Source organism: Lichenostomus cassidix, chromosome 2, assembly GCF_008360975.1.
Source record: "Lichenostomus cassidix isolate B80296 chromosome 2, HeHo_3.0, whole genome shotgun sequence".
Taxonomy (NCBI): Eukaryota; Metazoa; Chordata; class Aves; order Passeriformes; family Meliphagidae; genus Lichenostomus; species Lichenostomus cassidix.
The window spans coordinates 20,862,347-20,875,509 of NC_139482.1; the positions used below are offsets into that span (position 1 = coordinate 20,862,347).

At 40.1% G+C, this 13,163-nt stretch overlaps 1 protein-coding gene across 2 annotated transcripts in view; it reads left to right on the forward strand.

Moving 5' to 3' along the window:
- The window catches only part of FAM171A1 (family with sequence similarity 171 member A1), an 85,699-nt gene that overhangs the window by 39,193 nt on the left and 33,343 nt on the right, over positions 1–13,163 (forward strand). The window contains exon 3 of one of the 2 annotated variants that reach the window (XM_085050623.1): positions 10,064–10,291. In XM_085050623.1, the coding sequence (XP_084906749.1) occupies positions 10,064–10,291 (228 nt within the window). Of the gene's footprint in view, positions 1–10,063; positions 10,319–13,163 lie in introns of those variants that run through there. The other variant, XM_085050624.1, reaches the window with a different exon arrangement.

Consider the following 13,163-nt stretch of genomic DNA (forward strand, 5'->3'; position numbering starts at 1 on the left):
TTTTTCTATAAAATGAGTCTAAGAAAGATGAATGTTGCAAGTGTAACTGTACCTTTCTATCATGATTGTGAATTTGTGGAAGAGCCAGTAACTTCTGATTTACATAATTGACTTCCAGTGTAGGGGAATAGAAAGTAATTTTTCAAAATTCACAGTTTTAGTCTGATTAGAATTTTTTTTTCTTATTAAATCATAACAACCCTAAAATTAATCTGCTGCCAAGAATTAAGATCACCATGGCTGTTACAGTAATTTAAACTGACGCAAGTTTTGGTTGCTGAATCAGTTATATATGGTCTAAATATATATGCAGTCATCATAGCTGAAATATAGACAGTACAGCAGCCTGGTTCAAAAATATTAATTGAAAAATTAATTAACTTGGATCAGAAGGCTTCTTCTGTGTGACTGAGATTGGATGAAAGAGAAAACAAAGTGTAATGATAAATGGCCTTGTATTAAGCTGGGGTTGCTTTACAGAGTTAGGATGAAGGGAACTATAATGGGTCCTATTTTATTTAAAGTTTTTATTCATTATCCAGAAGAAGACCTAGATTACAGGTTAATTAAATTTTTTAAGCTATTCCAAATGAGGAAATAGAAATATTTTTTGAACAGACAAATCTCAAAACCTTGGAAATATAATAAATGTTTTTGGAGGATAGGGACATTTCAGTATAGACAAGTTGGGTGTCAATTAATCCTGGTGCTATTGTGAGGAGAAAACAGAAGTCACAGGAAGTGGCATGTAGAGATGTTAATAAAAGGAAGCTTTTTAGGTTCAGGAGGAAACAACAGGAACCTCCTCCATCCACCCAGTCACAAATACCAACTGACTCTAGAGGTTTTTCAGTGTTCAAGAGCAGTTGTAAACACTGTGTAGTGCCTGTGCAAAAGTCCTCGCTGCTCCATTATCAAACCTTTTCCTGGCATTGTCACAGGCATCCTGTCGATATGGAGCCAGGAGATTTTACTGCTGTGGTGCCAGTATGCAGGGGTAAGGGTTGGAAGTTATTTGGGCATCAGTCATTTGGGACTAATGCTGAATAAAGATTTACTGCAACTGTACATGTCAAATACTGACCTTAAGCTTGCCTTAGGTCAGGAAATGGACAGGTACCCTTCCAAAGTGACTGTAGGGGTGCAACAGAGCTGACTGAATTGCCCGTGAACCAGCAGGGGTGGTCCAAAATCCCTTCTTTTCCTCTGCCAGTGTTGCCCTTGGCCACCACTCTCCACCCCCACACCTGCCTGTTCTGCTGATTTTGGCACTTGAGGCTGCATTGCTTCAGCAGTTCAGCCTGATAGCCTGGCAGCGAGCCACTCATTTTGTTAGGCTGGTGCAATGCTGGGTTAGTAAATGTAACCACCACAGCAGCAGGTCCAAGGAAAAAGTGGGATAGCACAAGAGGAGGAGCAAGAGTCCACAGCCAGGCCACAGAGGTGGGGAGGGAAGGGATGCTCCTGGTTTTTCTGTGGCAAAGCTGAACAGTAGTGCTGCACTCCTCATCACTCTGCAGAGCTCTCTGCTCAGGCTGGCTGGGTTGAAGGAATGAGATGGTTACCATGTGTAGCTTCACCTGTGATTTAATTTTCCTGTCTGGCAGCTAGGGATAACCTCTTCAAGGAATGAAGTGATTATAAATCGACTGTCGAGTTCTTTGAAGAAAGGGAACGTGCGAGCGCCTGGATAAAATTTTAGCGCGATAGTTTGCCTCTGTATGTGCATGTGCTTACGTCAGCAGAGTACTGAGATGAAAGTGGAAGTTTGCACTAAAGGCTGCAATGGGAATTTAGAGAGGCACTTGAGATGGGTTTGTTTGAATTGCTACAGTGGTTTGTTGAAAACAAACAACTCAAGTAAAAATACCGTCTTCCAAAGTGATATCTGGCTTTGCTTCCCCAACAGGCTTTGGAAATTAGAGATTAAGCCTAAGATTAAAACTGCTTGAAAATGAGCAAAAAAAAAAAGCGCTTGTGTACTTGCTGCCCCGTTGAACATACATTGGATTGCTTAAACATAGAATATATCTGCTTTAAATTGCTTTCATCAGATGCACACTTTTATTAATAGAGTTAGAATAAAGTTGTTCTGAGAATATGTAACACTTGCCTTTGTGGCTAAGTAAATCCAAGCTTTCCCTTTCTGCCCTTCCCCAAAACTAGACTGGAGGTGCAGTAGGTGTAAAGGTGGCTTAAAACCCTTGTGAGTTTCACAGCTCAATGCGGTATTATCCTCAGAGCTGATGTCACGAAATCAGCTGTGGTCTTGAGTCAGTGGAGAACTCTAATGCTGAGCAATGGGAAAATATCAGTGCATTAACTTCTCATTCCATATTGATCCCCACACAGAGTTTCAAAGATCTCTATTACAAAAAAAGAGGGGTTTAAGCAGGGATTACTTTTTCATGTCTCGTAAAGAATACATTATGCGTGTGGCAAGCTAAAGCTTTGAAACTCAACTTCCATCTGCGCTCCATGACAGTATTTTATTTAATTCCATGTCTAAGATACAAGGTTTGGAAATGAAATTAGTTTGTGTCATGCACAGTTCCTGTGGAGATCAAAGGCAGACCTGTTAATGCAACTATTGCTATTCATGAGTTTCATAGCCGTGTGAGTTTCAAGCTAATTATAAATGCTTGTTTAATCACTCAACAATAGGGTATCAGAGTCTCATCTGGGCATAATGCATATAGCTCCCACTTTTTTTAATTAAAGCAAATTCCTACCTTTTTTCCCAAGAAATTAATTTTGGTGGTAATGCTCTAGGCTCTAGCAGGTCAGGATATGCAAATCTTCTTTTAAATGTTGGACGGTTGTATGATGAATGTCTTTATTTTATTATCCCATAACTGCCCCTCCCTCCCCTTTGAATACCGGGTTGTGTAGTAGCCTGGTTGTCACTGTATGTGCCATAAATTGCTCTAGTTCAAATAGCAGAATTCTTTTTGTGACATTTTACTAAAAACTGTGTGCATTATCCCTTGGAGATAATGCATTTTGAGATAAATTAATGTATTTATCGTTTTAGTTTATGAATACTTTGTTTAATGGATTTTAAATCTAAAGAGGTAAGTAGGGCACCTGTCTGACCTTCATATCACAGACCACTGTGCTTTATTTGAATATTGAGGATTAAGTCTAATTATTTTAGTTAAGATAAACCATTTCAATCCCCTGGAAATTAAATTCTTGTGCTCTAGAGGAACCAGCCACAGTGCCAGCAATGCCTGAGGCACTTGGAGCAGCAAGGAATGTTAGATGAGAAATATGGATGAATCAACTTGAGCTGCAGAGAAGGGTGAAAAAGCCTCAAGTGCTACCCAAAAGCAGCCTACTCCACAGGCCTGGATCCCGCTTATCTGTGGAGATGAGGTGAGCAGGATGCCCTGATCAGGTGTCATGCAGGGGCTTCTCTGTGTCAGCCAAAAGAGTGAAATATGCAGCTCTCATTGTGCCAGATCTCTTTCTGAGAAAGAGCAAGACTGAGAACTAAAAGAAAAACTCAGAAATCAATCAGTTGTGTATTTGGAGAAGAAAGTTCCTTCTTGACTTCTGAGGTGTGAGAGTTAATTATAGTCATCACACTGCAAGTACTCAGTGTGCAGAGGACATCACTGATAGTCTTCCTCTCAGCCTATAAAGCACAAAAGTATTTAGCAAATTCAGATTGCAGTGCTAAAAAGAAACACTACAAACAACCACTTTGGCTGCCTTCATAAATATTCTAGAATCAAATTAATTCTCTTAACATTAATTGTGAGCCTTAATTAAACACCTAGAACTAAAATTAAAGCTATTTAAAAAATAAAGAAAATTAATTTTTCCCACGGCCTGAGTGTATTATCTAGTAAGCTGTTTGACGCCTGAATTTTCTTAGGTTTGGTGTACAGCTGTTGGCTGTCTCTGTCAGCAAGGCTAATGGTCCTCAGCTGACTTGATTTTTTGCAGTTTCCTTTTTATGCAGAGTAATCCAGCCTTCTCTTGCAGGAAGAAGAGGTTGGGTTCTTCAAATGGCCAGTCCCAAGGCTGCTTCACTGTCCCCCCCTGGGTTTTTATGTGGCTCTTCTCTGAACCCCTCTACTTTCTAAATCCCTTCTGAATCTGGGTCTGAGAACCAAGCTGTGTTGTGTGGTCCTTTCTGGATTTCTGACCAGTGCAATAAGGAGCTTTCGTCTTGATGCAGGGACTGCAGCAGCCTTGGTATCATTTGGAGAATCGCTGAACAGGCACTGAGCAGACCTCTCATATCCCACCCTCTGCATGGTTTGGTTTCCTGCAAATCAGTGGTGGACACTGACCCCAGTTGAAAGCTGGGTCACCTGTGGTGGAGAGGAAAGTGGTGTAGCACTACTGATTTTCCTGTAATGGATGCTAGAACCAGTTCTGAATAGAGGATGTCATCCTCTTTGCTGTGAATCTTGTTCAAACACACATAGTTTGCTGTTTGAGGTGCTACTTGAGAACTTATTTTCAGCTGACAGCATCACTGAAGATCAGAGTCTATGTGCTTCTGGAGGGATGTTATTATATACATGTTTCCTTTTCTTCATACAAACTTACTCTGCTGCTATTTTGAAGTGTGATTGTCAGTAGAGCCTTCTTGATGCAGCACATAAAATAGTCACGAAGATATGTAAATGCTTGAGTTGGCATCTGTGGCTAAAGCATGTGGAACACTCCTTTTTCTAGGAAAATGTTTTCCTTTAGATAAATGAAAATCCTATTGTTTGGCTGAGGATTGACCTCACACATGGGCTAAAGGTTAAGAGACAGAAAGGCTTATGCATTTGGCATGTAGGATTCAAAGCCAGGCATGTTGCCAGTAAGCTCAATCAGAACAGAGGACACAATTTTACATAAAGTTCATAATGGCATTTTTTAAATGAGCAGGAAGTTTTCTTTTTTAATCAAACCCTAGATAATTTAAATATCTCTTTCTTTGGTAATATCCTGACATTGTCTGTGGATAAGGGATCCCCAAAGGAAAAGCTAAGTGATAACAGCTGCCTGTGTCGGCCTGTTCCCAAAAGAGATCATCGGTCCAGCAGACGTCAGTGGGAGTCTGCCTGACAGAGGGGTGTGTGCACAGAAACCAAATTGCAGGATTGGGATCTAAATAGGATTGTGATCTTTAACTTCCAATCTGTGTCATAGCTTCTCTCTGTTTATTCCAGTATTTGAGATCTGACAAGCACCTAAAACCAGTGCTTTTCATTTATTAAGAGTTTGGTTATAGAAGACAACAGTGATGATAGCAGTTCTGAAGGAAACAATTCCCAAACTGAGAGTTCACCGCAATGTAAAGAGCAGTTGTGAGTATAAGAAGGGGTTACAACTGCAGAAATAGTTTTCTTAAGGTTAATTGTATTTCAGGCAAGGCAGTAGGGCTCATCGACCAGATGGCACAGGAAGGATTGCTCAGAGAAAGTTTAAAAAAATCTCAAAAATCAGATTAGGAAGACAGATGGGATTCTAGATTGGAATGCTACCATTTAGGGGGTTTTTTTGTCTTTTTTTACTTTCCCAAATTATAATCTTGAAGATGCTGGAGTTTTTTATGTAGCTTACAGTAAATTTAGTACTAGAAAACTGGGAGGGAGTTGCACTTAAGCAGCTGTTTTCACAGTAACTAGTAGTTTTGGTTTGCAGTCATTTGAAAAACAAGATATTGCTTAAAAGAGGACAAAGGACTATATGAGAGAACAGATTTACACTAGACTTGTTTGAGCATACATATACATCAACCTTGATCTCTGTGGAATTTACCCTTTCATTTGCTGGTTTTATTTGCTCTTTTCCCATTAACCTCCTTTTGCCACTTTGGGATACTTGAAGCAGAGTTGGAAGGTTGCACTATTTAACATCTGTGAGTGCCCCATTCCTACCTGCACTTCTAGACACAGAGACACAGGTGTTTTACTCATCCAGAAAGGATGTCTTTGCCCATGGTTTATCTTCTGGAAATGACAGTTATCCTAGATGGTTCTTGCTTTGGACTTGAATCTTTCCTATAAGACTATAAAGGCAGGACACACGCTAGTGGTGCAGGCAAGTGACTCTGGCTCTGTACCTGTGCCCACCACTGCTACCAACCATCAGGGAAGCACATGCCAGAGAGCTGAGGTCTGAAAGAGACACATTCACACCACACCAGTCAGGAGCAAGGGACATCAGACAGAGCTGTGGCTCAGGCATAGCCTGTCCTGACTGTGGTTTGCTTGTCTGTGGAAGTGAGAGAGACAACACCTGCCCAGGGTGAGTTCGTCAGCCTGGCCCTGTCACCTTAGCCATCTCTGCTTTGCTCTTAAATAAGGAAACATCAGCACTTTTCACCTTTATGTTCTGTTCCTTCCTCCAGGACCTCACAACTTAGCAAATATTCCTGCTGTACATACAATAGTGTGAGAATGAAGAATGAGTTCATCTTTACAGTACTTTCAGTTCCCTGCCTCCATCTGCAGATGCCCTTCTTCTCTGAGTCCATGTGTCTTTAATTGTGTCAGCTCCTTGCTCTGGTAGACTGCAAAACTCAAGAATAGTGTATCTGCTTTATACCCACTGTGTGCTGAGAGTACCAAGTAAAAAGTTTGCCAGGTATTTAAAATACTCTATTCCTTAGTTTAAAATAAGTCTTATAAACAGCTTCTAATTTATTCCATCTAGTATACCTAGTCTTTCAATCTAAGACCTCCCTATTAATTTGAGATCAGACTGATCTTGGGTCACTTGTCCTTACTCTGCTTTTTTATTTCCCTTCTCCAGTCCTCCTGATCCTCAAGAAGTGCCTGAATATATTCTAGCAATTCTGAAACTTAGTGTCTCTTTTTATAGGTTGTTCTCATCACTTCACTGTTTGAGAGGATGTTTTCTTAAAAAACTTCTTTCCAGTTTTAAGCTTTTAATCATTCAGTTGCTGTGGAAATTACAGTGATAACGTAGGTTTAGTGTTTGTGACTTAACTGCTGTATTAGATAAGAAAAAGGAGCTGTTGCGTGGGAGAAAGCCCTGAATTAAGCAAGTTGTATAGGTTTCACATGTTTGTCAGGGAAGATAACACATGAAAAGGAGTTAGGATTGTTCAGGCTGCTAGGGTTTTCTCTATCTGCTCAGGAAAAAACATGTTAAATATCAAAAAGAAGGAGAAAACAAACCCTGTGTCTGATCTAGTGACTGTGTGGTTTGGAATAGCAGTTCCAGTCTGCTGCCTTTCAGGACATCAGTCTTCCATCTTGGGTGATTGCCTTTGTCGTTTCTGTTTAGAAACAGGATTTTGGAAACCCCTATCCTTATCAGAAAGAGAGAAGGATGCAGACAGAAGCCCTTACATAGCTATGGAATGAAAGATAAATTTCTTACTGGAGATACCCATGGCTAGCTCTCTGATTTGGGAAGAGAAAGATGGATTTGTGTATACAGGAAAATTTTACCAGTTTTTTCTCTTGATCAATTTTAGTAGTAGTCTCTATTCTAGAATTTTGGATGTCTATAAGGAATTAAATTCATTTGATACTTCTTGTTTTCTTATCCTCTTCCTTAATTAGTATTTCATATTCCAGAGCTCCTTGGTTCCTTCTTAATATGTGGTTGTTTTAGAAAAGTCTAAACTTGCATGTTACTGAAATTGCTAACAGCAATGTTCAGGTTATCCTGTTCTCCTGCTTTTTCTTAATGCATCACCCATTATTCCCAACGTCATCTATTCTTGCATTCTTTGCTAGGCAATTCAAAGTAGAAAATACCAAGAGCACAGCTATCTGGCTTTGGATCTAAGCATGTTGTCTCTTTGAAAATTAAATCTTACACTGTTTTTTGTCCTCATGTTTGTAAATACATGAATATATATATTTTTCTTATTTGATTAATGTGGTTGCCTTTTACATACACAAGATTTCACAAGTTGCTTGGTGGTCAAGGCGGGGTTTCTGAGGACACACTCTGCACTGGGCACCAGAGTATGTGGACACTGATTTTCAATGTACATTGCTTCCTTTGGCTACTAAATGCAAAACTGGGAAGAAGTCCAGAATCTTTAATAGCTAGAATGTGTTTCATGCTGATCCCATCTAAATTGGCATCCTCTGTTGCCAAGTTCTAAAGTGAGGGCTGCAATGATGATGAATTTCTCTAATCAGGTTTTTGTTTAGGGCTGCTGGATATTGGTATTTTCCATACCATAGGATTCAGAGAGAATGTCCCTGCTTATAAAAGGGCCCAAGATATTGATCTTTCTAGCTGAAATTGCCTTAGGACAGATGTGCTGATATTTTTGTATTGGGTCCTGACATACTTTTAAAACTTTTGATTGTTACAGTGTATTTCTCTGCTTACTCAGTTGTGTCATTTCAATATTGCAACTCAAAACAAAAATTTTGTTAAGTTCTTTGTTTTCTTCTTGGTGTTATGTCTTGCTGACTCAGGGCTTACACCAAATTAACCTTTTATAATCACAAGGCATTAGTAATAGAACAGAACTTTACCAGCAGTTCTGTTCTGTAGAAATCAGTGTATTGTTTTTTAATATATATAAAATGGAGGTCATGCTCTCTTTTCTGGGCATCACTTGCAGAAATGAGTTGGACATGGAGTGTGAGCATTTTGCTTGTGAAAGACTGAAGTCTCCTGACACAAGAAGGGAGTTTGCAGAATATCATCTGCAATACAACCTTAGGCAATGGAGTAAGCTGAGGTAGGCAACTTCATGCAAGAACAGCAGAATTTCCAAAAATTAGGATGGGAATGAGAGAAAGGGGAGAGTGGGAGAGAAAAGAGGGAGGGAGGTGTTCATTTAAGGGAAAGAGGTGACTGGAAAAGAACCCAAGGAGTATCTTGGTAGAAGTAATAGATCATTGCTGGGTCTTTTCAACACAGCACTGCATGTAAGTCATGGTTATTGCAGAAAGGCAACAGCTGCTTCTTTAGAGCATGAGGCAATGGAACTATTGTAGGCACAGAAAAGTAATCGTAGATACTGAAGAATGCCTTCCAGAGGGACTGTCTTGCACAAGGCACTCCATTTTATGTAACAAAAGCCTGGTGACACAATGCATGGTTTAGTCATAGGAGTGCCCAGAGTGGACAAATATTGTACATCTGGAAACATTTAAACTAGTAATTAGTTTCTGGAAAAATGGCAAATTACTCAAGAAAAATGTCCATTGTATTGGCTTCTGACTGCATATCTGCAAGATGTATGATTCTCCTGACTGCCTTAACCATCACTTCTTTGCTTTTCACCAGTAGTATATGGGGACAGGTGATACAGCAGTGTCAGGGCTATTCTGTCACTGCCAGCACTCTGTATCCTACCTAGTTGTCCTGTGCTTTGAGAATGTGGACATGATCCTGTGGGAATTCACGACCTTGGTTAGACATCACCAGGGAAGTCCTGTGCCAGCTGGGGCGATCTCTCCACCAGAGCTGAAAACCTACAACTGTAGCACAGCCTTCTGCAGTGCCCACATTCCTCCTGGGCTTCTGTCACAACAGATTTCCTCCATTCCATTGCTAAACAGAATTGCTTTGGGAAGGGGTGAGGGAGCATATCCCCCTTGTAGCCTTTGCCTCTCCCCAGTGCTGCTGGAGAAGGCTGGCTGGAGCAGAGGTGCAGCAAGGCAGGGACCTTACAGAGAGTTGCCATGCCCTGCTGTCCGAGACTAACACCTGACATTCGATAGCACACATTTAGAATTGCCGTAGTACAACACTCTGCATCATTGATATGTTGCCCATCACAGGGAGTATTGCCTACCCTGGTGATGTGATGTGCTGCCCAGCTGCATGTGGGTCACAGGTGGAAGGTAGATGCCTCCACAGTTGAAGGTAGCTGTCAGGCAATCATTCAGGACCTCGTCTGGCTTGTGGCAGAATCTGCAGTGTCTCTAAAGAGTGACTCCCTGAGATGGAGACCTCCAGGTCAGTCATATATAAGAAGCTGTGTGTGGCACCAAAATGTCAGAGCCTAGTGTTGTTTCAGTCATTGGTGTGTCAGCATGTTCTGACTGCTGCCTCCCATAGAAGCTTTTCAGACAATAATCACTGTGGTTGTTTGTCATTACAGAAGTAACGCTGAAGGTCCATGTAAGCGATGCCAGCACCCATCAGCCAGTAACTGAAGCCTTCATTGAGATTTTTACCAACCAGATCTCCATTGCATCTGGAACCTCAGGAGCAGATGGCACTGCCTTCCTCAAGTTTCAGTATAAGTTGGGCAATCAGCTGATAGTGACTGCTAGTAAACATTCATATGTGCCAAATTCTGCACCATGGAAACCTGTAAGATTGCCTGGTAAGAGATCTTTATTTTTGTTCTGAGGTAAGATTTTGCATCTAAAGGAAGCTACACAGTTTTGTATGACGTGTTTCAATGCTTGCAATCCTGGGTGGGAGGAGAAACATCTGCCTATTTCAAAAATAGTAACATTTCTTCCTCAGTTAAACTGCAGCATCAGGGCTAAGCAGCAATTCACTCTCCTTCTGACGGTCCTTGATACAGTGCTGCATCAGTTTTCAAACAACTGTTGGTGCTCTTACAGCTCCACAGAAAATTCAAATCTACTCCAAATCTTTTTCTTTGTGGGAACTCTGTTTTCAAGAGCCTTATTTCAGCAGCTGTGATGTTCTCTTGCTTCACTTCCAAGGTGTAACAACAACTGTTGCACTATAGGTTGTAGTGTACAAAAAAGTCCTCGTCTTTTAGTTCCTAGCCATGTTGATAGAACATGTTATGTTATGCAGATGTAAGGATTTTTACTAACTTAATTAGCATGGTTTTGCTTCTTCCACAGGCAAACAAATATAACAATAGTACTTGCATGTTAGTTTTTATCAGAATGCTTCAGAACCTGACATTAGTTATACAGGAGGAAAAATTGAGTCATGAAGCCTATTTCTGTACTGCTAAAAAGAACAGATTGAGGGTGGCTTTCAAACCTTGAAATGTAACATCTATATGAAGATCACATCCCTACTTTCATCTGCCTTTCCTGTAATCCTCAGCTACAATTAGGGTCCCAATAATTTGGGGATGACCCCAGGCTTATATTATACCCAAATCACACCTAAATAACACACTCCTCAGATTTGATAATTAGCCTGGGCCAAAGCAATGCCAGGTTTTAAGTGCACTAATATTTAAATAGTATGTTTGTTCCCAGGGCAGTGTTGAATTCCGTGCCTTGGCTCCATTTTATGTATTAATATCAACATAGCCAGGAGGACTGCATGACTTGCTGCAAGGTCAAGTAGCAAATGTATTTTCTGAAGGGGAAAGGAACGTGAATCTCTTCAAACCCAGAATTATGCTTTAGGCATTTCAGTATGCTGTTTACTTATCTGCATTCACTTGCTTCAGATAAGACTGACTTCTTCCACATTTTCTGTACTATATTCTGCCATGTTTTTCAGCTACTTAATGGAGCTACAGCGGAGACTAAGTCAAGCTCTTTGGAGTGTAGTGACAGAATAAGAAGCAACTGGAAAGACTTGCAGCCAGGAGAATTTCAAATAAGTAAAAGGCAACAATTCATTACAGCAGCAGTGAAGATTGGAATAGGTTACCCTGAAAGGCAGTGAAATGTCTAAAGATATTCAGAACTCAAACAGACAACCCCTGCTTGGTGAAAGCAGGTGATGTCCAGAGCTCCCTTCCAGCCATAATTGTTCTGTGACTCTGTTTAGAAATATCCTTTGGGTTTTATTCTCTTTAAATAACATGAAGTGCAGCTTCCTCAGCATACTTCATGTTCTTTTAAACGATTAAAGTATGCAATAACTTACCTTCTGTCTCATCTTTCTGTCTTAAACCCTAGGTCTTTTGAATGAGATGTACTCTTCCATAGCCTGGAGTTTGGTTAAGTTTTTTGCTTGTTGCTTTTCTTAAATACTGGTTTTGAGGGAAGGGAATGAAACAGGGCATTTTTATTTTAGTAAGTCATTGAAGTTTAAAGAGCAGTAATTGTATAGGTTCCACAAAATCTTTCTTTCCATGGCTGAAACGTGAGCTTAGCTCAGAAAGTAGATTCATTTCACCTCTGATCCTCCCCCACTGAAACTGGTAGATAGTTTGCCATTGATTTAATTGGAAATCAAATCCTTTCTTTTGCTTTCTGTACCTTGAGCTTATTCCTTTCTTTGATTAAAGAAACAACAGGTTACAACTTGATATGCCCTATGTAGATTTAATAGGGTTGTTCTTTGAATTAGTCCTGAAAAGGTGCATGACATAAAAGTTAAGGACCAAGATACTTAGGCTTTTATTTTTTGTATTGACTAAGATGCCTATAGTCTTTAAAAAAGTTTCCAAGAACTGTTTGTATTTAAATGCCCTGTATTTAAATGCCTATTATGATTTTAACCAACACAGTGTAGAACTTTTAAAAAATGGGCAAGTTGTTTTGTTGTTATTTTTAAGCTGGTTTGAATAATGGGGAACAGGCAGCATATCTCAATCTTCATTCTGCAGTGTTCAGTCTGGGCACACCCATACAGCTGGATCCTCATTTCCCAAAAATACCTTTTAACAGTCCTAGGAGCTGTCCCCACAGAGCAGATCCCCCACTCTGAGCAGCGTTCCACCCAGGGCAGTTTTTTAAGCTGATGTGCCATTCTGGGCTGTGGTGAATGAACTGTGGCCATATTTACCTCAAATGGGAAAGTGATAACCACGAGCAGGGAGTAGATTTGAAAGCCACAGGGTGGTAATGTTAAAAGTGCTGTAGCAGAGCTTTGCCAAGGGATCTGGATTCTTCCTTCACAGGCAATATGCATTAGTTACAGCCTTATGCTGAAAAGCTATGCAGACCCTGAACTTGTGATATTGTTGTAGTAGCTTCAAGGAGTGAACATCAAGGTTTTTCTGTTCTTATAATTTGGCAGAAATTAACTTTTCTTATATTAACCAAAATAATTACTAGCTCTTTACCGCTTAATCAGGAGGATTATTTATTTACACAGTGATAAATGGTAGGAGGAAAAGATTTTAAGATCTCTTTTGCCATTAAAATATTTATCAGCAGAGCCATGACTCAACTTATTAACAGTTCATCAATTTAACATCACTTGAGTTGTTGAAGTGTTTATGATGGAAGATGTGTTCATCTGTCTGCTCTTAACTACGCATAGATTTTTCTTTGTAAATAATTTGGAAGAAAACATTTGTG